The sequence below is a fragment of the Dromiciops gliroides genome, chromosome 2 (assembly GCF_019393635.1).
Source record: "Dromiciops gliroides isolate mDroGli1 chromosome 2, mDroGli1.pri, whole genome shotgun sequence".
Lineage (NCBI taxonomy): Eukaryota > Metazoa > Chordata > Mammalia > Microbiotheria > Microbiotheriidae > Dromiciops > Dromiciops gliroides.
Window position 1 is genome coordinate 427,922,794 of NC_057862.1, and position 20,283 is coordinate 427,943,076.

Here is a 20,283-nt window from a genome sequence, read left to right on the forward strand (position 1 = left end):
CAGCCACTGGTTCTCTTTTATCTTTACTGACATACCCCGCCTTGGCATCATTTACCTATTTCATGAATAGATGGTCCATCTTCCCAAACAGATTGTAAATTCCATGAGGACAGGAACCATATAACCATAGGATCATAGGTTTAGAGCTTGGAAAGGACCTTAAAGGTTGAGTCCAATCTCCTCATTTTACAGGGAGTTAGGTGATAAAGAGAATAATAATCTTGGAGGCTGGAAGACCTGAGTTCAAATCCTGTCTGAGACATAACTAGGAATGTAACCCTGGGCAAGTCACTTAATATCTTTCAGCCTCAGTTTTTGCATCTGGAAAATGGGAACAACAAGAGCACCCATATCACAGGGTTATTATGAAGACAAAATTATAATACACATAAAGTGTTTTACAAATCTTAAAGTGCTATATAAATTTTGACTACCACCTCCACCAACCACCACCACCACCACCTCTACCACCACAGCAGATAAAGAAACTAAAACTCAGAGAGGGTTAAATAATCTGCCCAGGGTAACAGTTAATATCTAAGGAAGTATTCAATACTTAGGTCTTTCTGCATCCCAAGTCCTGCATTGTATTTACTATACCAAATAACCCCAATATGCTACAGTACCTAACAGAGAGCTAAGCACATAAAAATAATAGCAATATCCACTCATTCATAGCATTCTGCATCTACAAAGCATTTACTCTAGCCCTAACTTCTCTCCTGACCTCTGATCTCATATTTCCACCTGCCTCCAACACCTTGAACTAGACGTCCCATAGAAATTTTAAACTCAACATGTCCCAAGCTGAATTACATCCCTTCCCTTCCCACCCCGCTAAAACCTTCCTTTCTTCACAACATCTCTATTACTATTGAAGATACTACCATCTTCCCAACAATCCTCACAATATGGGTACTGCCCTTCACCCCCACATCCAATCTATGGCCAATTCCTGTTGATTGTACCCTTTCCTCTCCTCTGGCACTGTCACCACCTTGGCATCTATCACCTCATAGCTGATCACTCACCCTGATACAGGTCCTTATCACTTCACACCTCACAAAGTTATCTTCCTATAAAATACAGGTCTTATCATGTCTCCCACCTCTACAACTGCCCACTCAATCAACTTCAGTGGCTCCCTGTTATTTCTAGGATTGAATATAAAATCCTCTGTTTGGCTCCTAAAGCCCTTTACAACCTGGCTCTTTGCTACCTTTTCCAGTCTTGTTATACCTTACTCTTCCCCACATATGATGCAATGCAGTGATGCTGGCTTTCTACTCCTCATACAAGACACCCCATCTCCTGACTCCAAGAATTTTCACTGACTGACTCCCATGCCTAGAATGCTCTGGCTCCCCAACTCTGTTTCTCATCTTCTTTCAAACTCCAGCTAAAATTCCCCCTTCTATGAGGAACCTTCCTCAATACTTTTTTTTCCCCAATACCTTTTAATGCTAGTGTCTTCCTTCTGAGCTTTTTTCCTATTAAATATCTTGTTTACACAGAGTTTTTTGCATGTTATACTCTGCACACATTAGATTATGAGTTCTCTGAGGCCAGGAAATTTTTGTTCTTGTTGTTGTTTTGTCTTTTTTTTATCTCTAGAATTTAGCACAGTGCCTAGCACACAGTAGGTATTTAATAAATGTTTACTGACTTGACATTGTCTTATTTGAACCTTACAGTAGCTCTGAGACCTATCTATGGTAGGAGTAATGCTGACACTTTAAAAAAAAATTTTTTTAATGCTGACAGTTTTTAACTCTTTCAGTTTACTAAGGACTCTCTGGACATTATTTCACATTGTCTTCTTGGTAGACCTGGGAGGGAGGGAGGCATAAGGAGAATACATTGCCTCGATGTATTTCTCATATTGTAACAATTGGAGTGACGCCACCTGCTGGAGAGTTACTGTAGGAAAGCTCCGCCATGAGGAGAAGGTGTCTGCGGGCAAGCCATGGGTTTGCTCGTGGGTACTGTCTATCAAAGCTACCGGCCAATTAGCTTGGAGCTGTGTGTGCGTGCGTGTGGATGGGATGTTCCCAGTTTTCACAGGAGGCTTGTGGGAAGAAGAAGGGGCGAGGCTGACTCGCTCTCTTTCATCAGGACTCTCATGGAGAATGGAGCAGAAATGCGGGCTTCCTGAGATAGACAGCTGAATCCTAGGCCTCTTTCTCTTCACTAAATTCTTATTCTCCTTAATAAATGCTTAAAAGTCTAACTCTTGCTAAAGCTTATAATTTATTGGCGACCGCTCATTAGATATTTTAGACAGACTAGCTAGAATTTTAGCCCCTTACAATATGTAATAAAAGGTAGGGTAGCACAATGGCTGGCCTGGGATCCAGGAAGAACAGGCTTCAGTTCTAGCTTCTGGCTCTGTGAACCTGGGGAACTTGACCTCTCAGCACCATAGGCCATTGGTGTCAGTCAATCAGAAACAGATGTACAAGGGCTTCATAGTAACTTAGAACACCACAAATTAACATCATGTATGTTCCACTGCATTTTTATTTCTTTTGTTAAACATTTTCTAATTACATTTTAATCTGATCCAGGCTATATTAAAGAATTTTGAGTGTCCTTTGCAGCCCTCAGCCTAATACCTTCACTCTAGGCAACAACTCTTTTTAAAAGACTAGAAGTTGCAAAGAAGGTATTCATTTGTATTGGTGAAAAGCATTTCCTCATCTAAGAGGAGTTCCAACTATTAATGAAATCACAGGTTTAATCCCTTCCCCTATTTGAATAATAATAATGATAACAGCAACAACATTTATCCAGAAGCTTTAGTTTTTCAAAGTACTTTACAAATATCTCATTTCATCCTCACAAAAACCCAGTGAGGGAGGTGTTATTATTGCCCCCATTTACAGGTAAGGAAACCGAGGCAGGCAGAAGTGACTTGCCCAAGGTCATACAGCTATTAATCTATTAAGCTATTAAGGCTGGATTTGAACTCTTTCTAGCCTACCTGATTCTAAGTCTAGAGCTAGATTCTAAGTCTATCCACTGTACCACCTAGCTTTTGAACTCAAGCCCACACTGAAACATCAGTGGCTTAAAGAATGAGACTGATTGGGGGCAGCTAGGTGGTGCAGTGGATAAAGCACCAGCCCTGGATTCAGGAGGACCTGAGTTCAAATCTGGCCTCAGACACCTGATGCATACTAGCTGTGTGACCTTGGGCAAGTCACTTAACCCTCATTGCCCCCCTCCCAAAAAAGAATGAGACTGATTTTTCTTTATATCTCCCATCACTTACCTATGCTTTGCATATGGCAGAAGTTTAATAAGTACCCAAGTGAAGTATCCTCTTTCCCATTTAACAAACAAGGAAACTGAGCCCCAAAGAGGGAAAGTAACTTGTTCAATCTGGCTGGTCAGTGGCAAAGCCAGCAGCAAATCCTAGGCCTCCTGACTCCAAATTTAATCCTCTGTCCTACCCTTTCTTGTTTCTCTTCTTTCCTGGTCTAAACGGATTCCTTTTCTCCAATTCTCCTCTCCTGGTCTACCTTTTTCACAATTGTCAGAGTAAGTTTTATATCACATAGTTCTGATCATGGCACTTCCCTACTCTAAGGAAAAAAAACAAATTCCCATCTCTGGATTCAATGCGACATTTGAAATCTATAAATCAATGAGAGAGAGCCTGCTAGTACTAGAATGAGGAAGCTTTGTCGGGGATCAGCTCCCAGGCAGAACCATCCCATGACTGCACCAAGGCAAGGTCTGAAAACCCCTCATAATCTATCCTAAAATAGTTGTCATATTCCTGCTCTGATCAGAACTTCAGGCTATAATTGACTTCCAAAAATAAACACAGAGCAGGCAAGGAGGCCTCTGAAATCAAACAGACCCAGCGTGGTTGTTTTCCTCCCCACCCCAGATGAGCAAGGTAAATGTTTGGAAAAGGAAACATCGGGTGACCAATCAATGGAGTCACTGTGGGGCTTGAATGTGGGGGCAGAACTGCAGGAAGGCAAAGATGGGGAGGGAGGGAGGGAAATAGTGGCTGGATGACGTCACTGGCTGCTGAATGAAAGGCTTCCCTTCACACGCCAGTGCAATCAGCATTCATTGACCCCAATTTCCAAGCCAGGAATGCAGGCAGTGAAATATTACTTTAATCCAATTAGTTTCTATGACAAGCTGGCCTACTCTATCTACCACATTAAAAAAAATACACACAAAACCAAAAACTATCCAGTAACTAGAAGATGGCCTTGACAAAGCTGCAAGGAAGATGCCAACTGATTTTCTGTTTCTTGGACACCTGGCTCTTTGGATACAGCAAATCCATATGACTCCTCCGAATAGTGAATTCCCTTTTATTCTGACAAGGCTGCACATTAACACTGGCCTCCCCAGACTTTCAATACCTTCTCAACCTAGAAGCCAATTAAAGTCCTATATCCTCCAATATGCCTCTCCCAGCTCAGACTTCCTCAGGCACATGAAATGGGTCTGAACCATGCCATCTGGTACCCAACTACATGGCACAGTACTGACTATTGTTTGATATATGCAGATCTATCTTCCCCTTGGATCCAGAGTCCACATCTTCTCCTTTGGGAATGTCCCACAGATAGCTGAGCTACTTCAGTCAATCAACTGACAGGCATTTATTAAAGACTACTATGTGGGCAGCTAGGTGGCGCAGTGGATAAAGCGCTGGCCCTGGATTTAGGAGTACCTGAGTTCAAATCCAGTCTCAGACACTTGACACTTACTAGCTGTGTGACCCTGGGAAAGTCACTTAACCCCCATTGCCCCGCAAAAAAAACCAACAAAAAACAAACAAAACAAAACAAAACAAAAAGACTACTATGTGGCAGGCACTGTGCTAAGACAAAAATGAAGTAGTCTCTGTCTTCAAGGAGCTTGAATTCTATCTGAGAAAAAACCCAACATGTGCACAAGTAAGTACATACAAAAGACATACAAAGGATGTTGTCAATAAGCATTCACTCCTAAAACTTTTCCAAGACATTCTGGAAATACATCTTTTAACAAGGTTTGTCCAAGGTTCATAAATGCAGGGATAGTGGATGTAGGGAGAGAGGATTGTGCCTCTGGGAACTGAGGGTGGAATCACCACTGAAAAGCTTTGTAGCTGTCTGACTTTGGATAAGTCACTTCATTTTCAATTTCCTCATCCATAAAATGGGAATAAGGATCTTATATAATGTGGGGAGAAAAAGGTCTTCAGAAAGCTCAAACTCAACTCATCCTCTTACCTTTATTCCCAACCCCTCATCCCACTGACCTTTCCCATTTCTGTCTAGGAATACTGCCATTCTTGCAGGTGCTGAGGTACATAACTTCAATAGTACCTTTCCTGATTACATTTTTTTTGTGCGAGGCAATTGGGGTTAAGTGACTTGCCAAGGGTCACACAGCTAGTAAGTGTAAAGTGTTGGAGGCAGGATTTGAACTCAGGTTCTCCTGAATCCAGGGCCAGTGCTCTATCCACTGAGCCACCCAGCTGCCCCTTCAGTAGTACCTTTGACCGAGATATCACCTTCACCCCACATAAATCTGAAATTTAACACCTCTCCACCCAATCTCCTCTTTATTAGATGTCCTTATCATCCTTCATCTCAACTACTGCAACTGCCTCCTAATTGTTCTCTCTGCCTCAAGGGTCCTTCCATTCTAATCCAGTCTCCACACTATTGCCAATGTGATTCCCTCCCCCCAATTACAGATCTGACTATGTCACTGCTCTCCTCCGTAAATTTCAGTGGCTCCCTATTGCCCCCAAAATAAAGTATAAACACCTCTATTTGGCTTTTAAAATTCTGTACAACCTGGTCCTTGCTAACTTTAAGGTTAGCAAAGCATCTTCTTTGTGGCAACACTATGAGGTAGGTAGTGTCAATATTATCCCTGTTTTATAGATGGCAAAACTCAGACCCAGAGAGATTAAAGTGGTTTGTCAGGGGTCTCACAGAGTCACTGTTGGAGATGGCACTTGACCACTGACTCTCTGCCCCAATCCCATACTCCTCATTCTAACAATGGGGTCAACCTGCCTACATTCAAAACACAAGCTACAGCTTCTAGGGAACCTTTTGGTTTCTTCTACTGTCTCAATGGCCCTTGAAAAACATGGCCAGAAAAATGACTCTCACCTTTTCAATGTCTTCAAGAGTCCTGTAGTATTTGGCTTCTGTTTCCTGAATCTCTAGCAAGCAGCAATTTCTTTTGTCATCTTCTGTCATTCCCATTTTCTAGAAAGAAAACAATCCTTTGATCAGTGAGGTTTCCAATCCCTCCTGTTCCATAGGCTGGGTCTCCCCACACCTGATTTGTTGGAGCAGTCTGGATAGAGGCCATGTCCTTTTAATTTAGCATTGCTAGAGCAACAGGGATAGTGACACACACTCACATTCATTAAGGAGATAGACTGTATTTGTGTTTTTTCCCCCTTCAATTTCCATTCATGCCAGATGCCAGGATTCAGAAATCAAATTATTTCTACCTACTTATTATTTTTGGCCCTCAGAAACTATTAAACCCCATTATACCTAGTGCAATAATAATGATGATGATGTCAGCTGACATTTATATAGTGCTTGGAGGCTTGCAAAAGTGCTTTACATGCATGATCACCTCTGAGCTGTAATCTGCTGGGCACTGTTAATTACACAGACTGTTAGTTCTTTGAGGGCAGGGACTAGGGCTTCTTAATTGAGAGACAATTCACAGACCAAGGCTTATGGCCCATGGAGTCATAGAATTTAACATTGGAAGGGACTGTAGAGATCACTTAATCTAATCCTCTCATTTTAGCGAGGAAAAACCTGGGTTACAGAAATGGGAAGTGATGTTAGCCCATGGTCATGCAGGGAACAAGTGGCAGAGTCAGGATTTGAACACAGGTTCTGACTCCAATCCAGAGTTCTACTATACCACATCATCAGCTGACTTCTGGCTATAGGATAAGAATATGGCTTTCTCCAAAGAGCTTCTAGCTACCTGCTGAAAGGGAGCTTAAAAAATAAAATAATTCATTAGTGAGGTGTTGACTGGGCCTTGAACATTTTTCTTTTTATTGCATCTTTTGTTTAGCATCATTCTCATTTCTATGTACCCACTGTCTCTCCTATTCCGAGAGCCTTTTTTGGGGGAAGCAACTTGGTTTAACTGACTTGCTTAGGGTCATGCAGCCAGTAAGTGTCTGGGGCTGGATTTGAACTCAGGTCCTCCTGACTCCAAGACTGGTGTTCTATCCACTGTGCCACCTAGCTGCCTCTCTCCAAGAACTTTCTCATAAAAAGGGGGTAGGGTTAGGGTGGAGGGAACACACTTCAACAAAAGTAATCTACACATCAACTGAGTCTGAGTCCTCCATCTCTGCAAAGCAGGAAAGAGGTACATCTTTCTCATCTCTTCCAATCTGGGCCTTATTCAACAAATGAAATGCCTAACTTGGTACAAGAGAGAAGCTAAGGATGGGGTCTTCTAGACCAGAAGTGTCAAACATGCAAATTGCAAGTGAACCAGACTAAAACGTAATTGGGAAATATTTAACAAAATATAATTTTAAAACAATAAAACATAGGTAATGACACCATGTTGTTTACTAAGTCAATATGTGGCCCAGTTTATAGCCTCATTTTTCTATCTGAGTTTGACACCACTGTTCTAATGGTTTCTAAAATGCTTTCCTCCAAACAAGTCTGCAAGATAGGTAGTGCAAGTATCAACACCATTTACAGAAAAATAAATTGAAGCTCTCAAAAATGAAGGGATTTACCCATGAGCACTCAGTCAGTAAATATTCAAGGTGAAATCTGAATCCAGATCTCCTGACTCCAAATCCACTATGCCATGAATGGTATAATAAGGGCACTGGGAGTTCTGAGAGGAGCTAGAAGTTCTAGGAGGCCAAAGTTTAGGCCCATGAGGAAAGAATTTCCAAGTTACAGTCTGCTTTCTAGAAAGCTTTTCTTACATTATTTTAGGGAGAAAGTAGGCCTGGTCATGGATTTTTGTGGTAGGACTGAACCAGAATAGCATAACCAGTGATTCCTTCACTGGGATCTTTTTAGAACAGCTTCATATTCAAATGGTGCAACATAGAAAAAAATATTCAGAAGCCAATGAGCCCAAACTCTGTGCCATCATTGTCTAAAATAAGTTCTGCAACATCTATTACCCTATCCCCTAGGGTTGGTACACTCAGTAGAGAAAGATAGGTAGCTCCTTGCCACTAGTCTTTTCTTTCCAAGGCTAAGAGTTTTATGCTTCTTATCCTTGAGGGAAATGCTTCTGGCTTATCCCACCCTTCGGCATTCAATGTGCTACCAAAGCACATGGAGAAGAGGCAAGAGATCCAATAATAATATTAATGTAGGGTAGCTCTTGGAGAGGCCAATGAAGAAGAGGTGGGGTGGAAGGAGGAAATCACCCTAGCCCATCTGTTACCTTCCCATTTTAGATGCTACTTATTCCTACATTGCTGATGGCCACAAATATTATCGACTGGAGCAAAACTTCAGTTGTCCAGCCCTAGTTACAGCCTGGAAGGCCAAGCAGAAGCTGCTGGAAATCCTCAGATTGGGAAGTCCCTGACGCTGAAAAAGTAGGACCCACAAAGCAAGAAGTTCCTGGCTTTAGTTTATTGTATGACCTTTGTGAAGCCTTAGAGATCATGTAGTCCAATTCAATACAATAATTTCTTCTGTTGCATTCCTGAGGTGGGTCAAGAAATTCAATGGTGCTGAAGTTACAAGTAATTAATGCTCTCTTGATCCCTTCACTAGACAGTCACAAGAGGGGCATTTATCCTTGTCAGGATGTCAGGAAATGAATGGGCTGAGAGTGGACTAGGAGTGGACTGACTAGCATTAACACAACTATACTGTGCAGTTAACGTACTCATCCTGGCTACTCGGATCCATCACTAACCACTGGTTGGTTGAATTCAGTTCAATTCAACAAACATTTGTAATGATGCTCTGCATTTGTGCATGCTCACTTTTATGCCTCACACCAGAAAACCGCAAAGCTATGTGAAAGCCGGCACAGCCTCCTCTGGTGTCTGTCACTTACCTGCATATATCTAATCTGAAAGCATGAAGGGAGAAAAAGCACAAACAGTTAGCAATGCCCATACTCTGGCACTTCAAGCTGGGCTTGGAAGAGAGCCAGGCCTCGGTTCTCCAACATTCCACCAATGACGTAAGAAAGCACATTACAGTCCGCTACACCTGCACACACACACACACACACACACACACCATGGCTCCATGCAGGAGGAGAACACTTCCTCATCCTCTGACACATTTATATTGCTTCAAAGGAAAGGGGAGTCTTGTCCCTAGGCTTCTACCTTGGGCCAGAGAACTCCTGATTGTACTTTTCTTCACAAGCCTCACAATTCAATTCAATGAACACTTGCAAGGTACTGGGGATATGAAGACAAAAATTATATTCCTTGCCCTCAAGGAGTTTACATTTCTACTTGAAGAGTAGGAGGGAGGACAGAATAGATTTCCACTGACAGCATTAAGCTAATTCTGGGCATAACGGGTAAAATAAAACCACTTGCTTTATCTCCGAGAGAATGAAGCGCCATTTCCATCCTGCCAGGGATCAACAGGGCCACTCTGTAAACGTTTCAGTCCTCCGGCTGGGAGATTAAGGGCTGCACAAAGCAGCACTTGTAATACATCCATCTCTTCCCTAGAACACAGATAAGCAATCTTCCCTTATGCTCCCTGGCAGCCTTTGAAAATAAATCTTAGGACTTTTCATGTGCATTTCGAGATCAAATAAACACCCTAAATGGGAACGTCATTGGGAACTAAGAAAAAAGGACACGTCCTCTCTAAGGGAGGATGGCTTGGATGGTGACAATATGAATACTGGGGCATTTGTGCAGGCAGAGATAGTCATTCAATATAGAATTCCTTCTTTTCCACCATTTCAATTTTTATTGCTATCTTCATGCTTTAGTCACAAGAGATGTCTTTTTTTTTTTGAGGGGGGGAATGGAATTGGGGTTAAGTGACTTGCCCAGGGTCATATAGCTAATAAGTGTCTGAGGCCAGATGTGATCTCAGGTCCTCCTGACTCCAGGACCAGTGCTCTTAAGACATGTCTTCGTCATAAAGTAAAAACACCTTGATGTCAAAGAGGCCTTCGTGAGGGAAGGTACTGAGACCCAGGACTAAAATTTCTTCTAATCACCATTGACTCTCAAATACAAAATGGTTAGCAAGGAGATCTTTGGACTTCATGTACTTTGGATTTCATGCACAATCTATGGAATTTCATGCACATGGAACATGCACCATCTGTAAGTATGCTACAGAGAGGAGCTGTCAGTCCTAACCACACTTGGTCTTTATACTCTCTTCCTGGGCTCTGCTCTTGGCTTCTGTGTTACACATGTGGGATGAAGGGAAACCCACAAAATAGAAATAAGAACCCACCTTCCTCTTAAGAGCACGTTTGTTTGGTGTGGGAAGTAAACTTTGGTCTCTAAAAGGAACTGATTCACATCTGTCTCTAATGTGGCACCAGTTAAACCGACAGACGTTCCCTTGGAATGAGAAATGTCTCTTTGAAAGGCACTTGTGAGGTTGTTTTCCCCCCTCTGCTGTCTTTTCTTTTACCGCCAGCAGCTGGTTAGTGCTACTCTAAGAAAAAACCACTTAAATTTGGTGTCTGGGTAATATCCAATTTTGTTCAGTAGCAGGCAGCACATGGCTTGACAAAAACACCAACCCACACAGAAAGGACTTGTCGATAGTTCAGAAGAAGGAAAGCCTTTGGGTCATGGTGGCCTAATAAGCTCTACTAGCATGTTTTAAACTCCCCATTACATGCACCACCCTTGGGCAGGGAAGGCCGGTGACCTTAGGGAAAAGTGGTTATACTTGATAAAAAAAAAAATGCAATGCGAAGCTAGTTTCAGACAGATTATTCGTCAAGTTGCTTGGAAGTAAATATACTTGCCACATAAAAGATGCACAGCTGGCTAATTGAGCCAATAGCAGCCTCATCGTTCTGTGTACAAAAGGATGAAATGATACCCGCTGTGTGCAATGGGGATGGAGCAACTATTTGTAATGCTGGTTTTTTTGCTGCGAGAACTTAGAACTTTGAAAATCCTTCAGAGGAGAATTCCATAGCAACACATTAAAAAAATCTTACAAATGGTACCAGTGGCTCTAATCTAGTTTCTTTCTGCCTTTTCACAAAGGCCCAAACAATCAGAAAAGAAGCATCAGCAGATATTGAGGGTTGCTGCTTCTAAGTCTAAGGCAAGGAGGGTGGGAGATGTGGGTGGGGACGGACACACACACACACACACACACACACACACACATTACCATAGGCTGTTGGACTTCCACTTTGATAATATCCTCATAGATGTCATCACCTTCATCTTCACATGGGACACAGTCGTAGATATCTTCACCCAGATCATGTTCGCTAAAACAAGATGAACACAATATTAGGAGTGAAGAAACATGGTCCTATAACCTTGCAAATGAGCAAGGCAAACCAAGTCAATAAATAGCAGAGGATTGGTGGCTCTAAATTAGTTTTAGGATCACGTCCAACAAATGAACAGTAGACTGAGGTTGCATCTGCATGGGCAGTGTGAAGTAGCTAGGGCAGGCAATGAGCCAAGATCTGTCGGCAGCCTACCACGATGTTCACGGTGCCAGGAGACACAAAACATTAAAATTGGAAGGGACCTCAGAACACAGTATGTCACAACGCAGAGCTGAGAACGGTAGAGTTAAGAGGGGGCAAAACAGAGAACCACTATAGAATGTTAGAGCTAGAAGGGACTTCATTTCATCTAGCCCAACCCTCCCATTTTACAGAAAAGGAAACAAGTAGGAAAAAGAGGTGACCATCCTGACTTTAAAACTGCCAAGCAGACATTGTCAATAGTGTGGTCAAGATTGGAATAATGCTAGTTAGCCCTCTACAAGGGGAAAGGAAGGGAGAAAAAAATTTATTAAGTGCCTACTATGTGAGAAATACTTTATATAATACTCTCTCTCTGTGTATATACACACACACACACACACACATATATATATATATATATATATTGTATTCCATAAATACATTTTATATAATACTATATATGTATGTATATATACATATGTGGATCCTCATTTGATCCATACAACTACCCTGTGAGGTAGATGCTGTTATTATCCTCATTTTTTACAGTTGAGGAAACTGAAGCAAGAAGAGGTTAAGTGACTTGCCCAGGGTCACAGTGCTAGTTAAATGTTTGGAGGTCATGTTGAATTTAGTTCTTCTAAATTTCGGGCACAGAGCTATATCTACTGCGCATCTAGCTTCCATTAAACACCCTGCTATGAGTTCTCAGGTGTGCCTTTCATGCCAGTATCCCCAAACATCTTACGTTCAATCACTTCAATACAGTCCTTAACAGCTCTCTCTGAAAGTAAAGACAAAGAATACAACACCCACCCCCACCCCCCATTTCACACTTAGGGGAATCAAAGTGCAAGAAAATACCCAAGCCAAAAAGTTAGGCAGCACACAGAGACCAAGTTAGGAGTTCCTTGTTTCCAATGTCTTGCTCCTCAAAATTATTGCCCTTTATTTCCATTTGCAAGAAATATAAATTTTAAGAAAAACAATTTACTACCTCCCTTTGATACGTACTTTTCTCAGATATATCTATAAAATTATGTAACCCAGACTTTCTTCTGCCTTTACAAACCCCTGCAGACATTTCCAGGTAGAACATAAAAGGGAAATCTGTAGGTTTGTCATTTCTAATATACATATTACTGGGGAACTTGCCTGGGAAGGTGCCTTGAGAGTTCCAGATGTAAGCTGTCTAATCTAAATATTTAAAGTACAAAATGATTTTTTATTAGTTGATGCCCAGGGCATGGATCCCAAGGACTTTATAATCTACATAACTGGAAGGATAATAGATCCCATATACACCCATAATCCAATGGATATGTGTTTTTGTGTGCATATGTATGTGTGAGCACATACCTGTTCACATGCTGTGTTTGTATGGGGAGAACACATCGAGTCATGACAAAGAGGGCAATGGAGATTAGAATTATCAATAAGTGATTAAAGAAATGCAAATTAAAGCAACTCTGAGATACCACCTATCAAGATTGGCTAACATGAAAGAAAAGGAATATGACAAATATTGGAGGGGATGTGGGGAAGATGGGATACTAATACACTATTGATAGAATTGTGAGCTGGTCCAACAATTCTGGTGAACATTTTGGAACTACACCCAAAAGGCTATAAAATTGTACATACTTTTTTTTTTGGTGAGGCGATTGGGGTTAAGTGACTTGCCCAGGGTCACACAGCTAGTAAGTATCAAATGTCTGAGGCCACATTTGAACTCAGGTACTCCTGACTCCAGGGCCGGTGCTCTATCCACTGTGCCACCTAGCTGCCCCAATTGTGCATACTTTTTGACCCAGGGATACCACTACCAGGTCTGTATCTCAAAGAGATCAAAGAAAAAAAAAAGGAGGACCTATTTGTACAAAAATATTCATATCTGGTCTTTTTGTGGTGGCAAATTGAGGGGATGTCCATAAACTGGGGAATGGCCAAACAAATTGTGATATATGAGTGAGATGGAATATTATTGTGGTATAAAGAATGATGAGCAGGATGCTTTCAGAAAAACCTGGGAAGACTTACATGAACCGATGCAATGTGAAGTGAGCAGAATAAAAAGAACATTATACATAATAATAGCAACATTGTCAGGATGATAAACTGCAAAAGACTTGTCTACTCTGATCAAGATGATGAACCAAGACAATTCCATACTGCCCAGAGAAGACTAGTGAACTCTGAATGCAGATAGAGGCATGCTTTAAAAAACAAAAAGAGGGGCAGCTAGATGGCGCAGTGGATAGAGCACCGGCCCTGGAGTCAGGAGTGCCTGAGTTCAAATCCGGCCTCAGACACTTAACTAGCTGTGTGACCCTGGGCAAGTCACTTAACCCCAATTGCCTCACTTAAAAAAAAACAAAAACCTTTTCTTGTCTCCTTGGTATGTTTTCTTTTGCTACATTGCTAATATGGAAATACACATTTTGTCTAACTTCACAGATCATTTGGGTCTTATACAGTGGAAAGGAGGAAAAGAGAAGGACCATGGAACAAGATTTTCCACTCCATCTAGCTATGATAGCAAACCATCTATCCATAAAGGTAAACAATCCCCTTTGTTTTACAAGTTGACAAAATTGATTTCCATTAATGATTTTTCCCCCACTGGAGGGATATTGAATATACTGATACTGAAGTAGGAATTTGCCAAACATGTCTAGAGCAGAAGCATCACCCCTGAGGGTGGCCTGAACCAGATTACAATGTAGTTCCTATCTGATTCTAATCTGTTGATGTATTAATTAAAAAGAGAAATATATACACATATGTGGTTTTCTAAGTCAATATTTGGCCCACAAGGATCCTTATGTATGGGTTAGTGGCCCTTGCTTCTGTTTGAGTCTGACCTGGTTGACCTAGAGTGTGTCCCACCAGCCCTAACCTCCAGATCAGAGGACTACTCTCTGAGGTATGCAAGCAGGGAGCACTGGAGCACAAAACCCTTTTGGACCCAAGCTGAGAAGGGCTTAGAGGCCAGCTGGCTTCTGGAGCCCCTGCCCTCCTCAAACAAAAAGCACTAGTAGACTTTTATGCTGCCCAAGCACAAAGCTCCATTTCTTGCTGCGAAGGGAAGCCCAGCACATTTGTGCCAGCTCTTTTCTTTGTGCCAGGGTTTCCTTTCAACCCGGCGGGCGATAGGATCTCACATCCTGTGTTCAAAGGTCGGCTCCGCCAAAGCTCACTTCCAGAAGTCATTGAAATGCTGCAGAACGTTCCCCGGGAAAACAGGGCAGGGAGGGGGGAGGGGGGGGCAAGAAGGAAACATTCAGGTGGATGAGGGAGGGAGGCATGTGCGGAAATGATAATATAGGATGGCTGCCAGCGGCACACAAAACCCTGGTGGAACTGTAATCCAATAAACTTGAATTAAAAATAAACATGTCCCAGAAGCACTAATCTATTGCATCAACTATAGTTTGGGGCTGTGTTTTTCCCCCTTCGGTTTACAAGGGCGGAAGAAGGAACAGCTCTTTTAACGTGGGCCATGCATGCCTCGGTGTGAGAAACAGCATGGCTTAATAGAGAGTTAGTCTTGGTGTAATGTAGGCAGGAGGATGCCTCTGAGACACACCGGCTAGCCTTTAACTTCTCAGTGTCCCAGGAAACTCTTTGAGACTGTATGTTGCATGTATAACCTATATCAGATTACTTGCTGTCTTGGGTAGGGAGAAAAACTTGGAACTCAAAATCTTTCAAAAAATGAATGTTGAAAATTGTCTTTACATGTAACTGGAAAAAATAAAATATTGTTATTATTATTATTTTTTTTTTAAAAAAGACTATATGTTGCAGAGCAGGTGCTGGTCTATACTGGTAGAGGGGATTTTCCCACTGGGAGTTTATCATACCAAACCTATGATGTATTGCAGTGGAAAAATTGAGGAGCTAGGAATCAGAGGTCATGGGTTCCAGTCTTGAAGGTGGGCAGGAATGTTTCTGAGAAGATAGCATTCTGTATCAATCAATTTTAAAAGGCTCATCTAATTCACCAGGTCTCTGGTGATCAGTGAGCAGGGCAACAAACGGATGACTTGAGATTCCGGCCCCACCCCCACCCCCTTGGGCACACTTAAACCTACTGAACAGGGCAGACAACCAAGACTTGGGACAAATGGCAGGGAGCACCAGCCATTGCTCCAAGGTTCTATCAGCTTTGGATGATCCCACACTCCTAGGTCAGCACGGAAGATCACAAAGAAAGGCCATTGTCAAGTATACTAAGTAGAGAGAGGGAAGTTTGCAGAGAAGCTAAAATTAGTCTTTCACTTTTACTTCCTCCAAAGTAGAGATCAGCTTTGAGAGGATCTATTGGCAAGGGTGGGCCATGAAAGAGATGGGGAAAGCCCCAAGGGTCTCGAAGATTTTTTTTTCTTAGAATTTTAGAATATTAAAACCAGAAAGAGCCCTTAACTGAGACATTTTTGAGCCCAAAGTGATACCAGAACAAAGGATGGTGGAGTTAGAAGGAACCTTAGGTAGCACCTGGTTTGACCTATTCAGTTTACAAAAAGGGAAACTGAGGCTCAGAGAGAAGTTACTTATCCTCTACCTACTTTACAATATTGTTGTAAGAACAAAATAAATGATCGTCCTTTGTAAGTTGTAAGAAGCTATGTAAATTTAAGGGATAACTGAAGAATTATTCTCTCTCTACTGACCCTCAAAGGACTTGGAAATCACCATACTAGAACCAATGTGGGTACAGACCAATGACTAGGACACATCAGTGAAGAAGGATTTGGCATTGTTACACTATTCCCTGCTCCTTGCCATGTCTGTTCCTTTTTTTTTTTTTTTTTGCGGGGCAATGGGGGTTAAGTGACTTGCCCAGGGTCACACAGATAGTAAGTATCAAGTGTCTGAGGCTGGTTTTGAACTCAGGTCTTCCTGAATCCAGGGCCAGTGCTTTATCCACTGTGCCAGCTAGCTGCCTGTTCCTTTTTACTGGGGTTGCTGTGCTCACATTCGGCTTACTCAAAATACACAGGGTTGTCTGTCATGTATCTACCTACCCCTGTTCATATTCTGCTGATTCACCAGGAGACCTACAGGTAAAAAGAAACAACCAGGAAGTCTATGATCTTAATGCTTAGAAACTGAGATATGAGTCATTCTTCTCTGTTCTGCAAAGTGCTTGTGATAAATAGTCTAGGGCAGGGCTTCTTAAATATTTTCTACTCCTGATTCCCTTTTTTTTTTTCCTTTTTCTTTTTTGCCGGGCAATAAGAGTTAAGTGCCTTGCCCAGGGTCACACAGTTAATAAGTTTCAAGTGGCTGAGGCCAGATTTGAACTCAGGTCCTCCTGAATCCAGGGCTGGTGCTTTATCCACTGTGCTGCCTAGCTGCATCTTCCAGATTGCTTTTTGCCTGAGAAATTTTTACACCACCCCATGTATATAGGTATATAAAATAGGTATACATAACCTTTTATTGTTGCCAAATTTTTCTTAACCCCCACATTCAGTTATGTGACCCCCCTATAGGGTTTTAACCCACAGTTTAAGAAGTTAGGGTCTAGGGTAGTGCCTAGAAAGGGAAGTAGGTGGTACAGTGGACAGAGGGCCAGGCCTGGAGATGGGAAGTTCTCAGTTCTAATCTTCTTCTTCTTTTTTTTTTTTTTAATTTTTATTGGTGAGGCAATTGGGGTTATGTGACTTGCCCAGGGTCACACAGCTAGTAATTTTTAAGTGTCTGGGGTCAGATTTGAACTCAGATCCTCCTGAATCCAGGGCTGGTGCTCTAACCACTGCGCCACCTAGCTGCCCCCTAAGTTCAAATTGAACCTCACTTACTACCCTCCTGACCCTGTACAAGTCACTTACTGCTATTTGCCTAAATTTCCTCATCTATAAGATATACTAGAGAAGGAATGGCAAACCATTCCAGTATCTATGTCAAGAAAACCCCCCAAAAGAATGACAACTTAAATGACTAAACAATAGCCCTAGAAGAGTCCTAGGCCTCCTAGTGGCAACCTGTTTAGTTTAACCTCTGCCTGGCCAGAAACCTATAAGAGAATGGAATAAGCATTTAGAGAGTACCTACTATGTACCAGACACTGTGCTAAACATTTTACAAATATTATTTCAACCCTGTGAAGTAGGTGATATTATCTCAATTTTACAGTTAAGGAAACTAAGGCAAACAGGCTAAGTGACTTGCTCAGAATCACATAGCTAGGAGGTGTCAGAGGCCAGATTTGAATTCAGGTATTCCTGACTCCAGATCCAGCTATACTATACATACTATAGTTTGTCAAAGCATCCTCTGTGTCCCCTGAAGCCAAGGGACAGAGTGAAAAAAAAAAAAGATGCCTATGGACTGGGATTTGGGGGTAGAGGAAGGCCCTTCTCTGTTCCCAAATATCTCCTAGAAGCTGTACCAGAATTCATGAAATAATTCATTCTCTTAGTATCTTTCTTTTGAATTTCAGAGGCAGAACTGAATGTGGAGGTAAAGAAGCCAGGTTCTAATTTAAGTTATACCACTTACTGCTTTGTATGTATTTAAGTCTCTCTGGGCCTCAGTTTCCTTAAAGTAAGGAGCCTAGACTAAACAGATTCTAAGATCCTATCCAGTTCTAAATCTATGATCCCTTACTTTTTTAAATCTCTTGTGTTTGTATAGTACTTTACTGTTAATGAAGGTGTTTACATTATCTCATTTGGACAATGCAGTGGTTTTTATGCTCCTTTTACAAATAAGGAAACTGAGGTCCAAGATAAGTCATGTGACTTGTTCAAGGAAATCATACAGTTTAGGAAGGGGACAGAACAGGAATTAGGACCCAGGGCTTCTGATTCCTGGTCTACAGTTTTTCCCACAATACCATGCTGCCTGCCTCTCATACAACTTAAAGGACTAATAAATTCTCCATAGGAGAGATAGGTAGCACATTAAGCCTCTCTGACATTCATTTGAACAGATAGATTAGCTAGTAATCACATAGAAGAGTCCTTCCTGATGGAAGGGATAGATAAGTATGAATAAGAGAAGGGCCAGGAAAGTTCTAGATCAAAAGTTATTGGTAGGCCTAGGTCAACACCTGCAGTTGAAGGAAAAATTTGGTGTGGCTAGTGACACCAAGAGCAAAGATTAAAAGAAGCAAAACAAACTTCAGGGAATTCATAATCCTGTGGAGGCTTCTATCTCTTCGCAATAGTTTTCCTGTACTTCCTTTAGCCCAGGTACCACCCATTCAATCTCTCTGCAATAGCTCAAGGCTCTCTCCTCCCTCCTTCTTCGCATTAGTCAAGATGTACTGAACTATGCACTAAGCTAACCTGTTAATTGAATTAGAGACAGCTAACTGCCAGGCCAGAAAGTATAGCAAACTCTTTGGTTATCTGGTATTCTACAGAGAGGGATCTAGCAACTAGCACTTTTCCAGCTGCACATTCTCAGCCCAACTTGTATTTGAAACAGTTAAACCGGAGGAGAAATTTCCCTTCTGAGTCATAAAAATAGTTTCTAGGGAATGTCCGGAGTTCAGTTCATGCTTGGCCCATCTATCTGCCTCTACTCATGACTTCTTCAGTCTCAGACATTGATAGCTAATGTTCCCAGTGATGACCTGGATGCCTGGCAAGATTAGAAAAAGCCTTTTGAGTCAGCAACAACAAGGTCTGGTCATGTTTAGTCTAGCTTTGGGCCTAAGTGGTATTTTACTGCATTCTAATTCTTTCACAATTGGTCATCCTCAAGGGGTGTGTGTGTGTGTGGGGGGAGACTTTCTTAAAATATATATTCAGTTCTCCATCTCATTCCTCAATCACCACAGGCTCATGCACACAGTAGGTGCTTGATAAATATTTTCCAAATGAGATCCATTTTCCAGCACGGCCCCACATATGGGAGTAAATTAAGATTTTTCAACCAACTCTAGTGGAAAAACATCAACTCCTTTGTTCATCTTTTTGAAAACCTTCACAACCCGGCCCCCAACATATCTGTCCTGCCTCACTGGACATTACTCCCTCTTCCACAGTCTTCAATCCAGCCAAAATTGCCCTCTGTCTGGTCTTCACATACTATACATCTTCCATCTTCCATCTTCCCTCTCCCTGCCTTTATACTGACCATCCCCCATGTCTGGAATGCACTCTCTCCTTCCCTCCACCTCACAGGCTCCTTTCTCTTTCTTTAATACACAGCTCACACACCAAATTCTGCATGAAAACTTTCCTGATCCATCCTCTCCTACCTGCTAATGCCCTCCCCCTCCCAAACTATCTTGCATTTAACTCCTGTGTATATATTCGTATTTATTCACTTCATATTTACACAATATATTTTAACATACACTTGCTGTCTTCCCCATTAGTAATAATAGCTAATATTTATATAGTGTTTACTATGAGTCAAGATCTTAGGATACATTTCATTTATTGTTCTTATATCTCCAATGCCCTGCACAGTGCTTGGCCCATAGTAGGCATTTGTTGATTGACTGCTAACTTCATCCCCTTTCGGCGGTCACTTGGAAGTCTTGGCCATGGCAAAGCTGGGAGTTTAAAAAGTAAGACTAGTCAGGGAATGCAGAGACCTGCAGCCTCACCTGGCTGTGTTGCATATGGCTGCATGACCTTGGCC

The 20,283-nt window shown here is 41.8% G+C and overlaps 1 protein-coding gene across 7 annotated transcripts in view; it reads right to left on the reverse strand.

Moving 5' to 3' along the window:
• The window catches only part of VAV2 (vav guanine nucleotide exchange factor 2), a 453,394-nt gene that overhangs the window by 90,179 nt on the left and 342,932 nt on the right, over positions 1 to 20,283 (reverse strand). For 4 of the 7 annotated variants that reach the window (XM_043987090.1, XM_043987094.1, XM_043987095.1 and 1 more), the window contains exons 5-7: positions 11,361 to 11,463; positions 9,073 to 9,087; positions 6,147 to 6,245 (exon numbers count right to left, since the gene is read on the reverse strand). In XM_043987090.1, coding sequence (XP_043843025.1) covers positions 6,147 to 6,245; positions 9,073 to 9,087; positions 11,361 to 11,463 — 217 coding nt within the window. The remainder of the gene's footprint in view (positions 1 to 6,146; positions 6,246 to 9,072; positions 9,088 to 11,360; positions 11,464 to 20,283) is intronic. The other 3 variants (XM_043987096.1, XM_043987093.1, XM_043987091.1) reach the window with 1 other exon arrangement.